This window comes from Poecilia mexicana, unplaced genomic scaffold (assembly GCF_051168715.1).
Source record: "Poecilia mexicana isolate PSO_F unplaced genomic scaffold, ASM5116871v1 scaffold_12, whole genome shotgun sequence".
In the NCBI taxonomy this organism is placed as follows: Eukaryota; Metazoa; Chordata; class Actinopteri; order Cyprinodontiformes; family Poeciliidae; genus Poecilia; species Poecilia mexicana.
The window spans coordinates 6,023,014-6,037,628 of NW_028263381.1; the positions used below are offsets into that span (position 1 = coordinate 6,023,014).

The following is a 14,615-nucleotide window of genomic DNA, read 5'->3' on the forward strand; positions in this document are numbered from 1 at the left end:
TAACCAAAGATTCACACACCTGCATTGTATGTTTTATATTGAAAAAAAAATTTTGGGGGGGAAAAAATTGTTCTTTTGATGGACTTGGTTGTTTTGTAGTTATGTTATTTGTAGGAATTATTTTCATTTTGGTCTTTAAAATACCAACATTTCCACATAACTTTAGGTTTTGGTTTATCTAATGATGTCATTTTTTTTAAATATTAAATGATCGAAGTTTTGATCAGTTACTCGGTACTCAAGTTGCCTTTTAACCAAAGACCTTTTTTTTTTTTTTAAATCCGAGGACTACTTTTTACTTTTACTTGAGTAAAAATGTGAAACGCCTGGCACTACTGACTAAATGAGTTGGCCTTTCACATAACTTAAGGAAAAAGCTTAAACAGCTGTGAATATTTTTGTGTTGTATTGTGTATACTGTTAAGAAAATACATTTAAAATATGCTAGTTTTAAAACTTAACAACATGTCTTGATTGAAACAGCCTAAATATAGTTTTCGGACTAATCTTTAGGTTACCTGTAGCTATAGCAGATTGCCTGCTGAATCTTTTGATCTGCCCTTTTGTCTCTGTGGGAAAGAATCAGGAGAAGATCCAGCTTTCACACTGATCTGCGATGAGCCATAAAACAACGAGTTCAGGCCAGTGGAGGAGAAGCTCCACTTCCACTTTGTTTAGATAAAGGGACAACTGATGTTCGATCTTGAAAACAAATTGTAGGGAGTTTCTAACTTTTAAGAGGGTCCGAGACGGCTGCTTGTTGGATGAGCAAAGATACGCCTTATTTGAATAAATTAAAAAGAATACGTCTTTACCATAAAAGTTTGTGCACGTGAGGAACAAACCAGATTTGCTTTTGCAACTCTCCAAAAACGTCTTCAAAGTGTCTGTGTTGCTGATGTCATGTTACACTTTTAAATGTAAGAATAAACTCTGAAAGTGTATGACGTGGAGCGTTGACTGTCGTCTCTGTGTGGCTTTTGTTTCCACGAATGGAATCATTGAATCAGGGAGCACAAGAGAATAACGAGCCAGAACTTAATGATTTTATTCTCTGCACTACCCACCTTTGTGAATGAATGAAAACTAGCTTAAATTAAAGAAAAAGAGTCATTTCTCCCCCATGTACTTAAACGCCTCATTTATTATTGAGCTCTTTGTCTTCACCATCTTTTTTTCAATGTAATTTAAAAGTGGTTATCATATACAGCTCCAGAATATTTTTAAGTTGGTGGTTCAAAAATGAACCTTTTGTCACTGGAGTACTTTACAAGGTCAAAACATTCAATTTTCCTTAAAAACAAAATGTGATTACTGATGTACGACAGACATAAAGATCTTCTTCGTACATTTAACAATGTTCAGGTGAACTGCCTACCTTTAGCTTGTGTTCTTTCCTGTTCACAATCACCGCAGTGATCTGCTGATCCATGAAGATCAGAATCGTGACCAAGAGGGCAGGAAGTGCAGCTGCCAGGTACACCCACCAGGGGTTTCCTCCAAAAGGAGGAATAAACCAGCCCCGTGCTGGACTTGTGGGCTGAATAAAGAAAAATAAAGAGGAAAAAAAAGCGTTAGTTGTAATGGTCAATACTTCTGCTGGACAATCCACATGCAAGAACATGGCTAACATCCGAAGCATGAAATTAAGGAAGCAGGTACCCAAACGCTCCGTAGGTTTCGATTACTTGTGCATTAATACGGGCAAAGAAAGCCGCCTCTGTGCTCGCAACGAGAAGAGCGTCGGTTCTCACATCACCTGTAATCACCTTTTGCCCACTCCTCCACCGAAAGGGAGGCCTGCCAGCCAGCCGTCCAACATTTGAGCTCAGAAATCTCCAAGCATGCCTGTGTCTTAGTTTCAAGGTAATATGTGTCCAACTGAGCAAACTACAAAGAGCGCATTGAGCAGGGGACTTTAAGGAATTAGGGAGGCTTTCTTGCAGAAACATGGATCATTAACGGTGTAATCTAAGGAAACAGCACTCTGCTCACCACAGCACCGGCCTTTGTCTAAGGTGGAGGGGGCGTCCAGCGTCCCGGGGGCCCGTGTGAGGCCCCCAGACTGATTTCAGTTCAAGAACGGCATGTTTAGCCAACCCACCACAGGTGTCGGATGTAAAAGGAGACTATTCCATTTTTAGTTGGGGCAAAATTATCAGATTTTCTCACAATAAAAAAAAATGTTGGCAATAAAACAATCACTGGTCTTTGAATGACCACGCTCTTTGCATTCTCTTGCAAGCAAGCACCACATCCATTCATTTTTACTCAAAAGCTGAGTTTGATGCATCCAAATCTGCTTCTAATTAATGTATTTAACATGGATTAAAACAGCAAGAGTTTTCAAATAAACTGCATATTGATTTTATGGCTCAGAAATGACTAAAGGTTATAGTTTTTCCAGTTTGAAAATTTGCAAAACAACTTTTTTCGTAGCAATAATAATATCCACACCCCTTCCCAACAACAAATCTGACTACTTTATTTATTTAACTAAAAAAAATCACATGCTTAGTTTATTGTTGAGTTGATAAGAACATTATTTTGGTCCTCAAGTCGTTTTGAGTCGAAGATTTTGGCCCCTGTATCAAAATGTTTGGACAACCCTGGTCTAAAGCATATCCAGCACCAAGGTGTCAAGCCCACATTGAAAACCATGCATCTATGTGTATATGAAATGTGTAGCGATTACCTTAAATTCACTAGGCACTATGAGCTTCGGAGTGTCCACACCGACCAAGGCGTCAATGCCACAGAAGAGAAGAATGGTCAAGATGATGGCAAAGTCACTGATGAGCTTCCTCACCTGGACAGGGGACATCACTGTAGGTTAGAGAGTTTATTTTAAGGGGAAAAAAATAGCTGAAAATGTTCCACCTATTACTAATCAAAGATAACTCTAAACCACTGGGTTTTTGGTCTCGATTTAAAAAAAGAACTAGGTGTTTTGGCATCTTTGCAGTTTTCTGGAAGTTTGTTGTGGATTTGTGGTGCATAAAAGCTGAATGCTGCTTCTCCATGTTTGCTTCTGGGGATGCAGCGTAGACAAAAGACAAACACACGGATAAGTTTCTAGATCTTGCTTGGACTTTCGTCCTTTGATCCTAGAAATGTTCTTCAGGTGATAGAAGGCCGACTTTGTAACTGTCTTTATGCGTCTCTGAAGGTTCAGAGACACCCCGATTTTGGGCCTGGTGTTGTACAATCAAAAATATCAGAAGCACAGCTTCCAGTGGTATAGCGCCCCCTAGAGTTGATAGTCTGCAGAGCATTTAGCTGCCAATACAGCTGAAATTCTTCTGTATCTCTACCAGTTTGCAGAATTACAGACCGAAAGCTTTGCCCGTTCTTTAGCTCAGTCAAAGATGAGCTATTGTTCGTCACTCACTGTTGTGGGGAAGAATCTACTCGTCTTGAACTTCTTCAGAGCCATGGAGCAGGTGTAGGTCCCAAGGAACAGGATGAAGGACATCAGGGTAATGTCAGGCACATAGTCACAGGCCTTTCCGACCAGCAGCCCTCCGAACTCCTTACACTGATGCTGGGTCAGGGACGCCCAGGTGGCGTTCTCCTGCTGGAGAGGCCGGGAGTAAACAAAGAGTTGGGTGAGAAAAAGTTTGAAAAACCAATCCCTGAATGCAGGCTGTTAACACCGTTCAATTTTGTGTTTTTAGAGGACAAGGACACCACATACCAGATCGGTACGGTTTGTCCAGGCAGAAGTATCAAGGAGTGTTGATGAATTACCTAGAAGGAAAAAAAAAAAAGGAACAATGATATCTAATCAGTGAAGCGGGAATGCTTTTGATGTCGGCTGAATCGCTCTTTGTCAGTTTAAATCTGTTATAGAGGATGGGAAAGTCAGCAGGGGTGTCATTTGTTATTTCCAACGCAGACGTGTAAATAACACACAAGTCCCGACACCATGACAAATTCAGCAACATCAATCAGCACCACGGTGACCGGGTTTGGACTGTCAAGCTGCGGGATACGCACCCGCTACGCAGCGGCAGTCGTACTGAGTGATGAGGTTGTGATCAAACTCTGAGTTGATGGGGTTGTGGTGAGCCAGCTTTATCATCTTCTTGAATGCGTCATAGATGAAGATGAAGCTGATAAGCGCAGAGAAGCCTTCCTCTGTGAAGCGTGTGAAGTACTGCACCAGGAAGCTTGCATCGGTGGCAACCAGCACCAAGCAGAACAAACCAGACCACAGGCCGATCCACAGCCGAAACTCGAGGTAGTCGAAACCATTGTCTCTGAGTGCGGATGAGGGGGGGGAGACAAAAAACAAAGTAGTTTCAGCGAAAGTGGCAACTTAAAGAGACCGCTACGCCTCTGAGAATTCAGATTTTTAACACAAACTCAGTAAACAAAAGCTCTTGTGATACAATATTCTTTTTAAGCAAACTCCACGCAGCATTAGCTGCAGCAGACAAGCTAATGTTAGCTGACTAACAAGCTAGTGTTAGCTTCTTGGGCTTGGGTTACAATTTTAGAAGTTTTGAAATAATCTCCAATGTCCTGCTTTTGACAGACGCTATTCTACTAATAACATCTATTCTATTAATAACATCTATTCTATTAATAACATCTATTTCCAAGTCAAAGATTTTAGATGCACCTGTTGTAGCTGATGTCATATTATTTAAGCAGCAGTAGAAATAACTGCTACTTTTCTGTTTTAAATAAAAGTAATTAACATTTTTGTTAAATATATTTGTGTAAATACCTTCATGGTTAAGTACCATGTTATTATGATAATGTCGTGCCAGGCCCATGACAGCTCTTCGATGGAGAAAGCAAAACCCTAAATTAAAGGGCTCCACATGCAACTGCACCACACGCTTTTATCTATTTAGCATCTGTGGCGCAGGGCAAGAAACGCTTGTGTGCAGCCTAGCAGCTGCTACCAACGCTGGAACCGCTTGCAGGGCACAGACACCCACAACATTCTCCACTCACAGCACAAAAATAAATGAGAGTGAATTATTGATAACGGAACAGAGTCAGCATGTTGTCTGGTAATGCTAGAAGACCGACGGAGGGGCTTAAAGCAGAGCCAAGAGAGACACATCGGCATTGCACAGCCTTTAGTGATTGTGAAATGATTCTGTACGTACAACTTTTATCATCGCATGAGGAAAGATCACTCATCTGAATGCTGCTGAGTTCAGCGTTATCACAGGAACCAGTGTTTATTTATGTTTTTTGTTGTTTTTTTGCAGCGTGCCCAACATCGTGTTCTAAATAAGAAGGTTTAACGCTGTTCTTGTCTAATCAATCAGAACAGGAAGCTAACAGTCAAACCGTTCTGCAAACAATCTATAAGTGCCAAGAGATTTACAGCAGGAAATATCGGGCCACTTGCAGCAATCTAAAAAAAAAAAAAAAAAAAAAAGAAACATCCGTGCTCTACGTGTTGATAGTTTCATATACCATAGAGCTGCTGCTCTGGATTCTCAACGCAATTTCCCTCTTGTCTTTATTCCTTACATCATGTTTGCATGATGACTATCTAGTTACAGGAGAAATCCTGTAACTGACTAGGGTTCACTGGGAGGTACTCACTTGCTGAAATTGAAGAGAAGTCTTTCGAACACAAGCACCGGGCCTGTGCTACTGAGGATAGTCAGGGGCTGACCTGCCAGCAGGCAGAACACTGCTCCTGACAGCGCCGTACCGAGGAAACTTTCCAACACTCCCTGCGGCGCACATCAAAAACAAGTTAAGGTTGTTTTCACCGAGGTGACAGAGAAGAATTGAAGCAAATTATGACTATAAATGTACCAGAAACACATTTTATCACAAGACTTGTACAGCTTTACCGTCAAGTCGACGCTAAATTTGTTCTTATGCAGATGACACTTTAGTTTTTCTTGGAGATAGCATAAATTGGGGTGGGCCCATTAAATGTTTATTAGTTTACAACATAATGTTGAGAAGAACAATGAACAGCAGTCATTGCTCTGAAGCAATGACTAAGAAAGGCTATCCCAGGGCAGGGATTCCCTCTTTACCCAAATTAGAAAACAGGATCGCGGAAGAGTGATGAAGTCCAGGATTGAAGGTGGGGGGTTCATTTAACACCCATGATGTGGCTACAATGGCTGAGTAATCTGGATCTGTGGTTATTTACAGCTCTGGCAAATCCCCCGCACACGGCCGATGCTCTCTGCATGTGTCCGTCACAGCAGAGGCCAACGCAAGTGCGGCTCCCGCCAGACAGGCCGTCACCTAACAGGTGCATGTGGATGACGGCGGCCAACACTGCGTGGTATTATAGATAAGTTAGAAATTCCTGAAAGGAATCCGCAGTTTGGTTCAGCAAATGGATTTACTAAGAGCTTCTAAGCCTTAAATTAGCATGGCTTAGCAGCTGAAGAGACAAAATTGGTTTAACACGAGCAGCGATGACGGAACGATGAGCTCAGCTGACGGCTGATGCCAAGTCAGCGTCCACTGACTCTGCGTCAAAACTTGGGATTGTTTAAATGACTTAAAGTTAACAGGTAACATCCGGCCGCCCAGGTACTGAACTTTATACATCGTCCTCATGTCCTCCCCGCTTCCTTAATCAAACGAAGCCATTTTGACGAGTAAAGCTACCTGCATGTTGTCTGTAGCATCTCCGAGCAAGCCTCCGAACGTGATTGCGTTGGTGACCGTGCCCAGATAGATGAACAGGATGGCAGACAGAGACTGAATGTGGAGGGCGTCGTAAAAGTCGCTGGCGAAAAACGGCAGCTTTCGCTTCACGTCCAGGATAAGACCGCCGCAAAACCTTAAAAAGACAGAGAGAGCCGTTGGAGTTTGTCAGCTTCACATGACAGCTCAGTTTGATCAAAGACATTGGAGGTGCACAAGGTGTGATAAAGATTGGCCTGGATACGTTTCTGTCACAGTTTCATAAGAGGGGGAATGTTCTGAACAAAAGAAACACAATAAGGTTATTCAGCTGTGAAGTGCGTCCATTGTTCTGTAGTTCCTTGTTCCTGACTGAAAAGTTTACTGGAGGACAAAGGCCGAAAGACTTTCATTTGACACCAGACATGTGTCGTCCTGACAGCAATTGGAGACAATCAGGATTATAAAAAATGATGCTAATACACTCATCTGTCAAAAACTTTCCACAAGAAAATTCAAAAACATACCATGCTTCTTTTTTTTTTTTTTAAGGTGTCAGCTCCTGTCGTTCTCATTTGAACTTGTCTCGCCACTTATAACGATTTCACAACGGTATGAAAAATTCGAATTACTTTTTTGTGCACTGCAGCTCCTCTCCCACTTGATGCCCTCCTCCACCTCCTCCGCCTCCGTGTCCCGTATCGTGGGGGGTGTCCCCGTTCATCTGAGGAGCCTCTCCTCCGGCGTACATGTTCTTTCTTTAAAAGCACACAAAAAAATGTATTGTCTTCAGATTAAAGAAGAAAAAAAAAGAGCCTACGATTCAATAAATGTTTAGCATAAAGATGCGTGGCAAAAATAAATTTGTCTTTTGTTGTGTGGCAAAGTCTCACGACCAGCACTTATTAAAGAAACTCTCTTCTTCACTTCCGGCAGACATATTTTTTTTACTTTGAAGCGGTGATCCATTTTGTGGAAACACAAGAGATTTTATGAATATTACTCAAGATCCTCAGGCATTCACGTCAAAACAGATTGTTTCACTTTTGATATTTAATTAAATGTTCTGCTCTCAGAGGATCACACGCCCACATGGTCTTATTTGGTTTTGTTTGATGTGAGGCCTCTGACGGGAACGTATGCATTACGCAACATGTCAAACAGCGGAGTCGGTTTGTTTACTTTAAAGGCTTCGTCCAAATGTTTCCATTCGCTAATGTAAAATCTGAAAATACAAAGTTAGGCGTTCAAAACTAAAACAAAAGGTGTCACGTGGCGGCTAATCAAATGAATGGCAGCTTCTTTAATTTGGAATATAATGCGGATCAGATCAGACCTTTTGTCTGAGGAGGGAAGGGACTTGGGCGGCTCGATTCTGATGTCGGGGTCCCACTCGCCAGGAGGAAGGACGATCACTTCGTCCAGGAACTCATCGATTCCAGCCAACAGGTCCTTCCTGCCTTTCGCTTTGTAGGCGATGTCGTGAAACACCTTCGATTGAAACAAAAACCGACCGATTACCATTTAAGAAATGAACGTGTGCTTTTCTTTTTTCTTTTTTCAATCCAGTGCCTGGAAACAGAAACAAACAGAAAAAATAAATAAACAAATAAAATCTGCAACTTCAACAACTGAGTGGAAAAAAACTATTTCCTAATACCTCTGTTTTCCCTGAGCGAAGGGTACAGCACGTCACTGACTGTAATTTATGGCACCTAAAAATCACCGCTATGCAGATGTTTCCCAATGCACACACACATACGGGTTTACGCCAGCACCGAGCCTCCCAGTGTGTATAGTACTACCACTAAACAACATGTCAGGCAGCGAGTCAAAAATACTTCAAACATCTGATAAACCTGCGACACCACCGTTCTGGTGGGAGCTGAGGGGGTAAAGTTTAACTTGAGGAAACCCAGAGCAAACTCTTCCTAAAACTACTGTATCAATAGAGAGCATGTGAACGGGAGAGCTGAGGCCTGTGGGAAAAATGCAGGCCACGTGCTCCCAGTATTAAAAATGCTGAAGGCGTCGATCTTTTTGACAAATACTGTGGCAGGTGTACGAAAGACACCAAGCAGGAAGATTGAAGAAATGCTTTACTCCAATCGTTTTGCTTATAATTTCAGCTAGAAGTTGGCCGACAGCAGGACTGTTTCCTTATTGGTAGAAAACGAGCTACGTGGCCAATTTTATAAAATCACAACCAGTTTGTTCCTGTGCACTGCTTGCCAGGGTGCCAGATAGTCTAACCGCATCATTTTACTGATCCAACAAATCTGAGTTTTCCAAAACAAACCTAGTGTTCGGCCTTTACAATAACGTTAACGGGGCAGAGAGATGCTTTACTGGCTGCTGTGGCTTCCTGCCTTTCCGTGGTTCGTCACGTGCTCCATGTTCAGAAGGTTGCACAGAAAGCAGCGGAAACTCTGGTCGTTAAAGTTTAAGACGTACGAAGCGAAAATAAGGTAAACTTTACGAAGCAAGAAACCAACTTTTTAAACCATTTTCCACAAACGATCACCTGGAACTGCTTTACAATACGAGACGATGATCAAAGTGTGACACTATAAAACAACCGTTAGCCTAGCATAGAAACATCTGCAGCAGGAGCAAGAGGGGAATTTATTAATGACAGCAGACTGTACAGATTATGAACATTATTGGTGAATCAGTTAAATTTGACACCAGGAGAAAACTAATACAAGCCAGGTGGTGAAATGGAGCATGTAGCAAACACTGATTTTTATTTTACCTTTGGCGTATTACAAAACTGGGTCTTAGTATTTACCAAAAGTCTATTCTTAAATGACTAAATTAGTATTGGCAGACAAGAAATCTCTTGATCTGGACATCTCTTCCATAATTTTTAAGAAAAAACATATTCTCAATATCGACTTACCTCGTCGGACATCAGGGTAGCGATTGCTCTTCCGATCTCTCGGTAAGACTTGGACTTTCCTTTAGGTCCCAACAGAACAAACATAAATCTAGGTACGACATGAAAGTATTCATTTAGTTTTGTTTTGTTTAATTTATGTTTCCGTGCGACATCAGTAGGTCACGGGAGGATTTTTACAGCAGAGTACCTCGTGGGCACGGGGACTTCAGTAAGCGCTCCCAGCATAACGGCCTGCTGCAGACGGACAAAAGCAACAAACGGGGTTTCCAGGAAGTCCACCTCTCCGACCAGCACGTTTGATGCCTCGGCATCGCGGGGCAACTTTTTCATGAACTTATTCTTCAGCTGTGGAACAAATCAGAGAGAGAGAGAAGACAGAGTGAATGTGTGAGGCAGTGGAATAACATAGAATACCCTCAGGATCAATACTTAGCTTGCAAGATGGTTTATGAAGCACATAGGATTCATCCAATATCCATTTTAAGATTATGAAAACATGCCGACAAGACAAAGAAAGTATTGTTGCTTTTATTGCCTTTAAGCATGTAGAACAGCGGTGGTGTCTGCCCTTTACTTGAATTATGTGGCAAAACGCATCTTGACTTTATGCCATCCAATAAACAAAGCTGACAAGCACGTATATCCAAAGTCTACACTGGTCTTACTTTGTAGTTGACAAGGGGACAAATACACATGTTATCCTATTTGTTACAATCCTAAAAACACCCATAGGTTGCAGCACATTAAAGACACGGTGCAAAGTCTCGTCTTGCCTCGAACTCGTAGTTGAAGGCACTCATTCTGACTTTTACTTTGACAAAAAAAGAACCTGCGTGAAAAGTACCGCCAACCCCACCCAGGAGTTACACCGGTTCATCGAGGTAGGGCAATGCACTCCAGGACAACAACCCTCTACTGCCCCCCCAATCAGGAAACTGTGCGAAATGAGCAAAACGTGGTGCAATTGTGTTGTAAGCAAAATGCTTGGAATCATCAATAAGCAATGGAGTTGTTCTGTAAAACAAATATCTGTATCTTAGCACACTAAGGGTTCAACTGTTTGACTTTGGTTTCAAGTGTAAAAAAATAAAAGAGCATAAAAAAATCTGTATGTGTGTGTGCACTAGCATCAGATGGTTGAGAGGTTTTGGTTAATTAGGCAGCGTTGTGATAGAAACGCTTTGCCGCTGTCCGCTTCCCACATCCAAGGAATCATGTGCCTGCTGCTCTTTATTCGGGTCAAATTCTTTTAAGCTGAGGCCATCAAATGACTAATAAGAAGTAAACAATAGTATTACATCAAATCGGTGAATAAATTAGACGACAGCTTAAGAGCTAAAATAAGGATAAATAAAAAAGGACGTAGTTAAGGCCAAAATGGTTGAGCACATACAAAGAGTTATTAAAAGTTGTTACATTTTAACCGGATCTGCCCTGCTTTTATCTCCTGCTGTGGATCCGTCACCGTCACTATGACAACAACTTACAGAGAGCTACTCCGTCCTGAACCCTGGCAGTGGCAGAAATAGTCGATCTGAATCTTCAAAATGGGAAACACTAGAGAACATAATATTCATGCAATTCATTCGCATGTTTATCGACACGGCAACACACAAAGAAGAGTCACTCGACTCAATTTACCCATATTTACAGCCAGAGAAATATTTAATAGGAAAAAAACCAAGAATTGTGTTTATATTTCAACTATACACCCTGAGGAGGACGGAAAGAGAGAATTAAATAAAAAGTCTGGAGAGGTAACTGTTGGTACAACCGCCTGGTTATGGTAAAAACCTATACATGTGGATGTGGATGGTGCTTTCACATTACCTGATCCTTTTCTGGTTTATCAGAGAAATCGCTCAGGCTGTTGGAGGTGAGGTTCCGGTGGGTCGTGGTAGGGCTACCTGCAGATAGACCGTATACATATATGCATTGTTTGAATCAAAAAGACAGGACGACGCAGTGAATTAGACATTTTCTGCCTTACGGGAGGTGAGCAAGAGTAAAGAAAAGCATGAGTCGGGCATACAGAAGGAGCCAGAAATATCAGCTAAATGTGGCAAGGCTTAAGCTTAGCAAGTAATGCCAGATGGCCGTTCATTCAGCGAGGAGAGCTGGGCTGTGTGGTCATCTCAGGGCTGCTGCTTGTAGGCGTCAGCAGACACATGCTGCTTAAGCAACTATTGGCAAATAGAGAGAGAGTGTAAACTTTGGAATTTTACTCCTTCGCCGTTATTGGCAGAAAACAGAGACGATAACAATCTCTGTTGCCCAACAAATATTCTAGTACATTCTAGTAAGAGTGCGTCCACATTCGAGTAAGTCTACGCGTCTAAATGTAAATGTCAGTGAGGCTCTGCTCTGTCCCGTGTTTTCACTCATGTGCCGCTTCTCAGCTGGCGGGCTGTGACCTCACTTACAGAGGTGTCCCATGCTGGAGCTCCTCATGACCTCGCATGACTCCGTCGCGTCTTGTGGTATTAAACAAGGCACAGAGTGATCGAAGGAGGAGCGCGGGGCTGTTCCCACCCCGGACGCAGGAAGACAGCACAGACCCCGGGAAGATCAAGAGAGAGGGGAAGAAAGGCAGGAAAAAAGGGAGAGAAGAAAGAGTTTGGAAGGGCGGGGAAGAAGAAAAGAAGGAAAAGAGATTGGATCAGAAAACTATTAGTGTAGAAAAGGTGGTTAGTGTTTGGAGAAACTTGGCTATAAATGGAAGAAATGCTTGAATTGACGACGACTAAAATCCAGGAAAATCGGTATTACCATTTTCCTGATTTGAAAACAGCCGGCTTGCGCTGGAAACGCTCTTGCCGATGTCGGCAAGAGAGCGCAGGTTGGACTTCTTGGTCTGGTGGCGATGCTTTCGTAACAGCGTGTACACCACCTTCTCCTTTAGGTCTGCCTTCAGCTGACCGGTCTCAATCTGGCTGTCGGTGATCATCTCTGTAAAATGGAGACGTGAAGGATTAGGACAGTGTCGTACGCAAAACAGGGGATTTTTTTTGTGCGTTGACTCCACCGACCGACAACTTGTGGCAGTGTGGACGCCTCCATGTCTAGCAGGATTGTCCCCTTCTCGATGTACGTTTTGAGCTCCATCAAGCTGTGTAAGGACAGCGTGGCGACATGAGGCTTGCTCCAACGCTCTCCACCTTTCTCCACCTTCTCCTCAAACTTAATCCACCTAGACGCAGCACGATGAAGACAAAGAGGCAAGGGACAACGTCAAGAGTTGCTTGGACAACACCCAAAAAGGCACAGAGCGTGTTTGTCTTTGCTACAGCTCCTGTTTTTGAATTGGTCACACTCCAAATGGTAAACAAAAGCCTGCAGGTAAAAACTTAAATCAGTGGCTGTAAAAAAAAAAAAAAAAAAGGAGAAAGGTACCAGAGGGATGAAGCCGGTGTTCGGTGGTGCTCAGACCACACACATGGATCATTTGGTGAAACGAGACTTCGTTGGCACCTTGGCTAAGCTTGTCCTCAGGGTACAACCCCGGGACAAGGATTCTTTTTTTTAATAATAACGCATCACATGTCACTGGTACAAAGAACTATTCACATGAGGCCAGAGGATGGGGTTTCCTCTCGGGATAGAGTATCCCTTTGGCCGTCGTCCACATGCCTGCGACCTGCCGTCTTGCCTAAAGAGGAGACACCATTCACTTGTAGGAGTTCATCTGCAGACACTCCCATTTGACCCTTGCTTCCTTAAATAGGAACGAATTTTAACTTGTAAGGAGCATCTGTTATCACCTTGGAAATTTCTCCGGCCTTGTAACATTGACTACGTGCGTCAACGTTACAGAAACACGCTTTTCTTTAGAAATAGCTCGAACTGATGCCTGTATCTCATTGAAAAACAAGCCGTGGAAAAGTAGTTACAGAGTTTAAAGGTTGGGCCTGTGCCAAAGTAAATCCTGTTGGGATCATGTGGGAGTTTGAGCCCTTTCCTGGTCTCACAGGGCAGGTAGCGCAAAACGCGATCAGATAAGAACATACTGGGAGTTCACTGGAGTGCAACCTATTTCCTTACACCATCATAAAACATGTTGGGATTGTGTTCCACGTTCAGGACTGTGAAGCAGGAAATTTCTCCCAACTCTGCCCATTGGAGAGCAGTGAGGAGTTGGGCCGAGGGGCCGACAGCTGAGTGGCTCACCTGGCCGTTTCTTTCCATTCCAGCTCCTGGCCGTCCACGGACAGGAGCTCGTCCAGCTCTGTGAAGAGCTGCGGGGGCGGCGGGCCGTCATCCTCCTCTCCCAGAATGAACCGAATCCTCTCAGCTGGAGAAACTACAAAGGGAAGAGTTGCGAGGTTAGGACTCTCAAAATCAAGTAAAGCATGTTTCGTACCTGCGCTGTCTTGCAAAACAAAGCTTGAATGGAGGAATGTCGTCACACACATGTTGAATGTGTTAAAAAATAATAGTTTGAAAAATCAGGTTTCGTTAATTGCTGTGGGACAATTTTATCTGAAGTTGGCAAAACAAAAACAACATATTAGTCCCGAACGTCTGCATTCAAAGAGTAAAGGACCATGCTAAGATATGAAGATGGTACAATGCTATGTTGGCCACTCGGTTAGTGAGCTATAAACTGTAAGAAGTGCAAATAAAGAGTTGATTCGTGCAACTTTCAAAACATTTCACATGTGCATATTAAATCTGAATTCAAAGGCATCATTACATGTGGAGATTGGTTATTTTACAGTAGCCAATTTGTCCTTCTTTACTCTCAGGGTGAAAAATCTAAAAAGAAAAGTTTTTTTTTCTTTTATAAAAGAGTTATTAAAATCTAATTGTCTGTTATGTCACAAAACCTAAGTGACCATATCTAGATATCTTCTTCCATACACAGAAATGCTTGAAATACCAAGATATTGGATGACAACACGCGTCAGAGAGGAAACGTTCAGCAGGTTACAGTAAGGCAGAACGGAGCACCGAAAAGTTTCTCTATTTCAATCCTTCCCTTTAAGTCTCACATTTCAGGAAGGATCTTTAGCCTCAGAGGGAGAATACACACAGACTGTTGTTTTAGAAATGCTAGCTGAGCTAATTGCTAATATAAAGATGA

At 42.6% G+C, this 14,615-nt stretch overlaps 1 protein-coding gene across 4 annotated transcripts in view; it reads right to left on the minus strand.

The window, feature by feature from the left end:
- The window catches only part of LOC106923794 (electrogenic sodium bicarbonate cotransporter 1-like), a 39,870-nt gene that overhangs the window by 7,303 nt on the left and 17,952 nt on the right, over positions 1–14,615 (minus strand). For 3 of the 4 annotated variants that reach the window (XM_088010817.1, XM_088010816.1, XM_088010819.1), the window contains exons 4-18: positions 13,700–13,832; positions 12,562–12,722; positions 12,302–12,481; positions 11,363–11,439; positions 9,720–9,877; positions 9,533–9,620; positions 7,967–8,121; positions 7,263–7,388; positions 6,613–6,787; positions 5,575–5,708; positions 4,000–4,262; positions 3,698–3,750; positions 3,392–3,577; positions 2,696–2,809; positions 1,379–1,540 (exon numbers count right to left, since the gene is read on the minus strand). In XM_088010817.1, the coding sequence (XP_087866943.1) occupies positions 1,379–1,540; positions 2,696–2,809; positions 3,392–3,577; positions 3,698–3,750; positions 4,000–4,262; positions 5,575–5,708; positions 6,613–6,787; positions 7,263–7,388; positions 7,967–8,121; positions 9,533–9,620; positions 9,720–9,877; positions 11,363–11,439; positions 12,302–12,481; positions 12,562–12,722; positions 13,700–13,832 (2,165 nt within the window). Of the gene's footprint in view, positions 1–1,378; positions 1,541–2,695; positions 2,810–3,391; positions 3,578–3,697; positions 3,751–3,999; positions 4,263–5,574; positions 5,709–6,612; positions 6,788–7,262; positions 7,389–7,966; positions 8,122–9,532; positions 9,621–9,719; positions 9,878–11,362; positions 11,440–11,955; positions 12,055–12,301; positions 12,482–12,561; positions 12,723–13,699; positions 13,833–14,615 lie in introns of all 4 variants that reach the window. The other variant, XM_088010820.1, reaches the window with a different exon arrangement.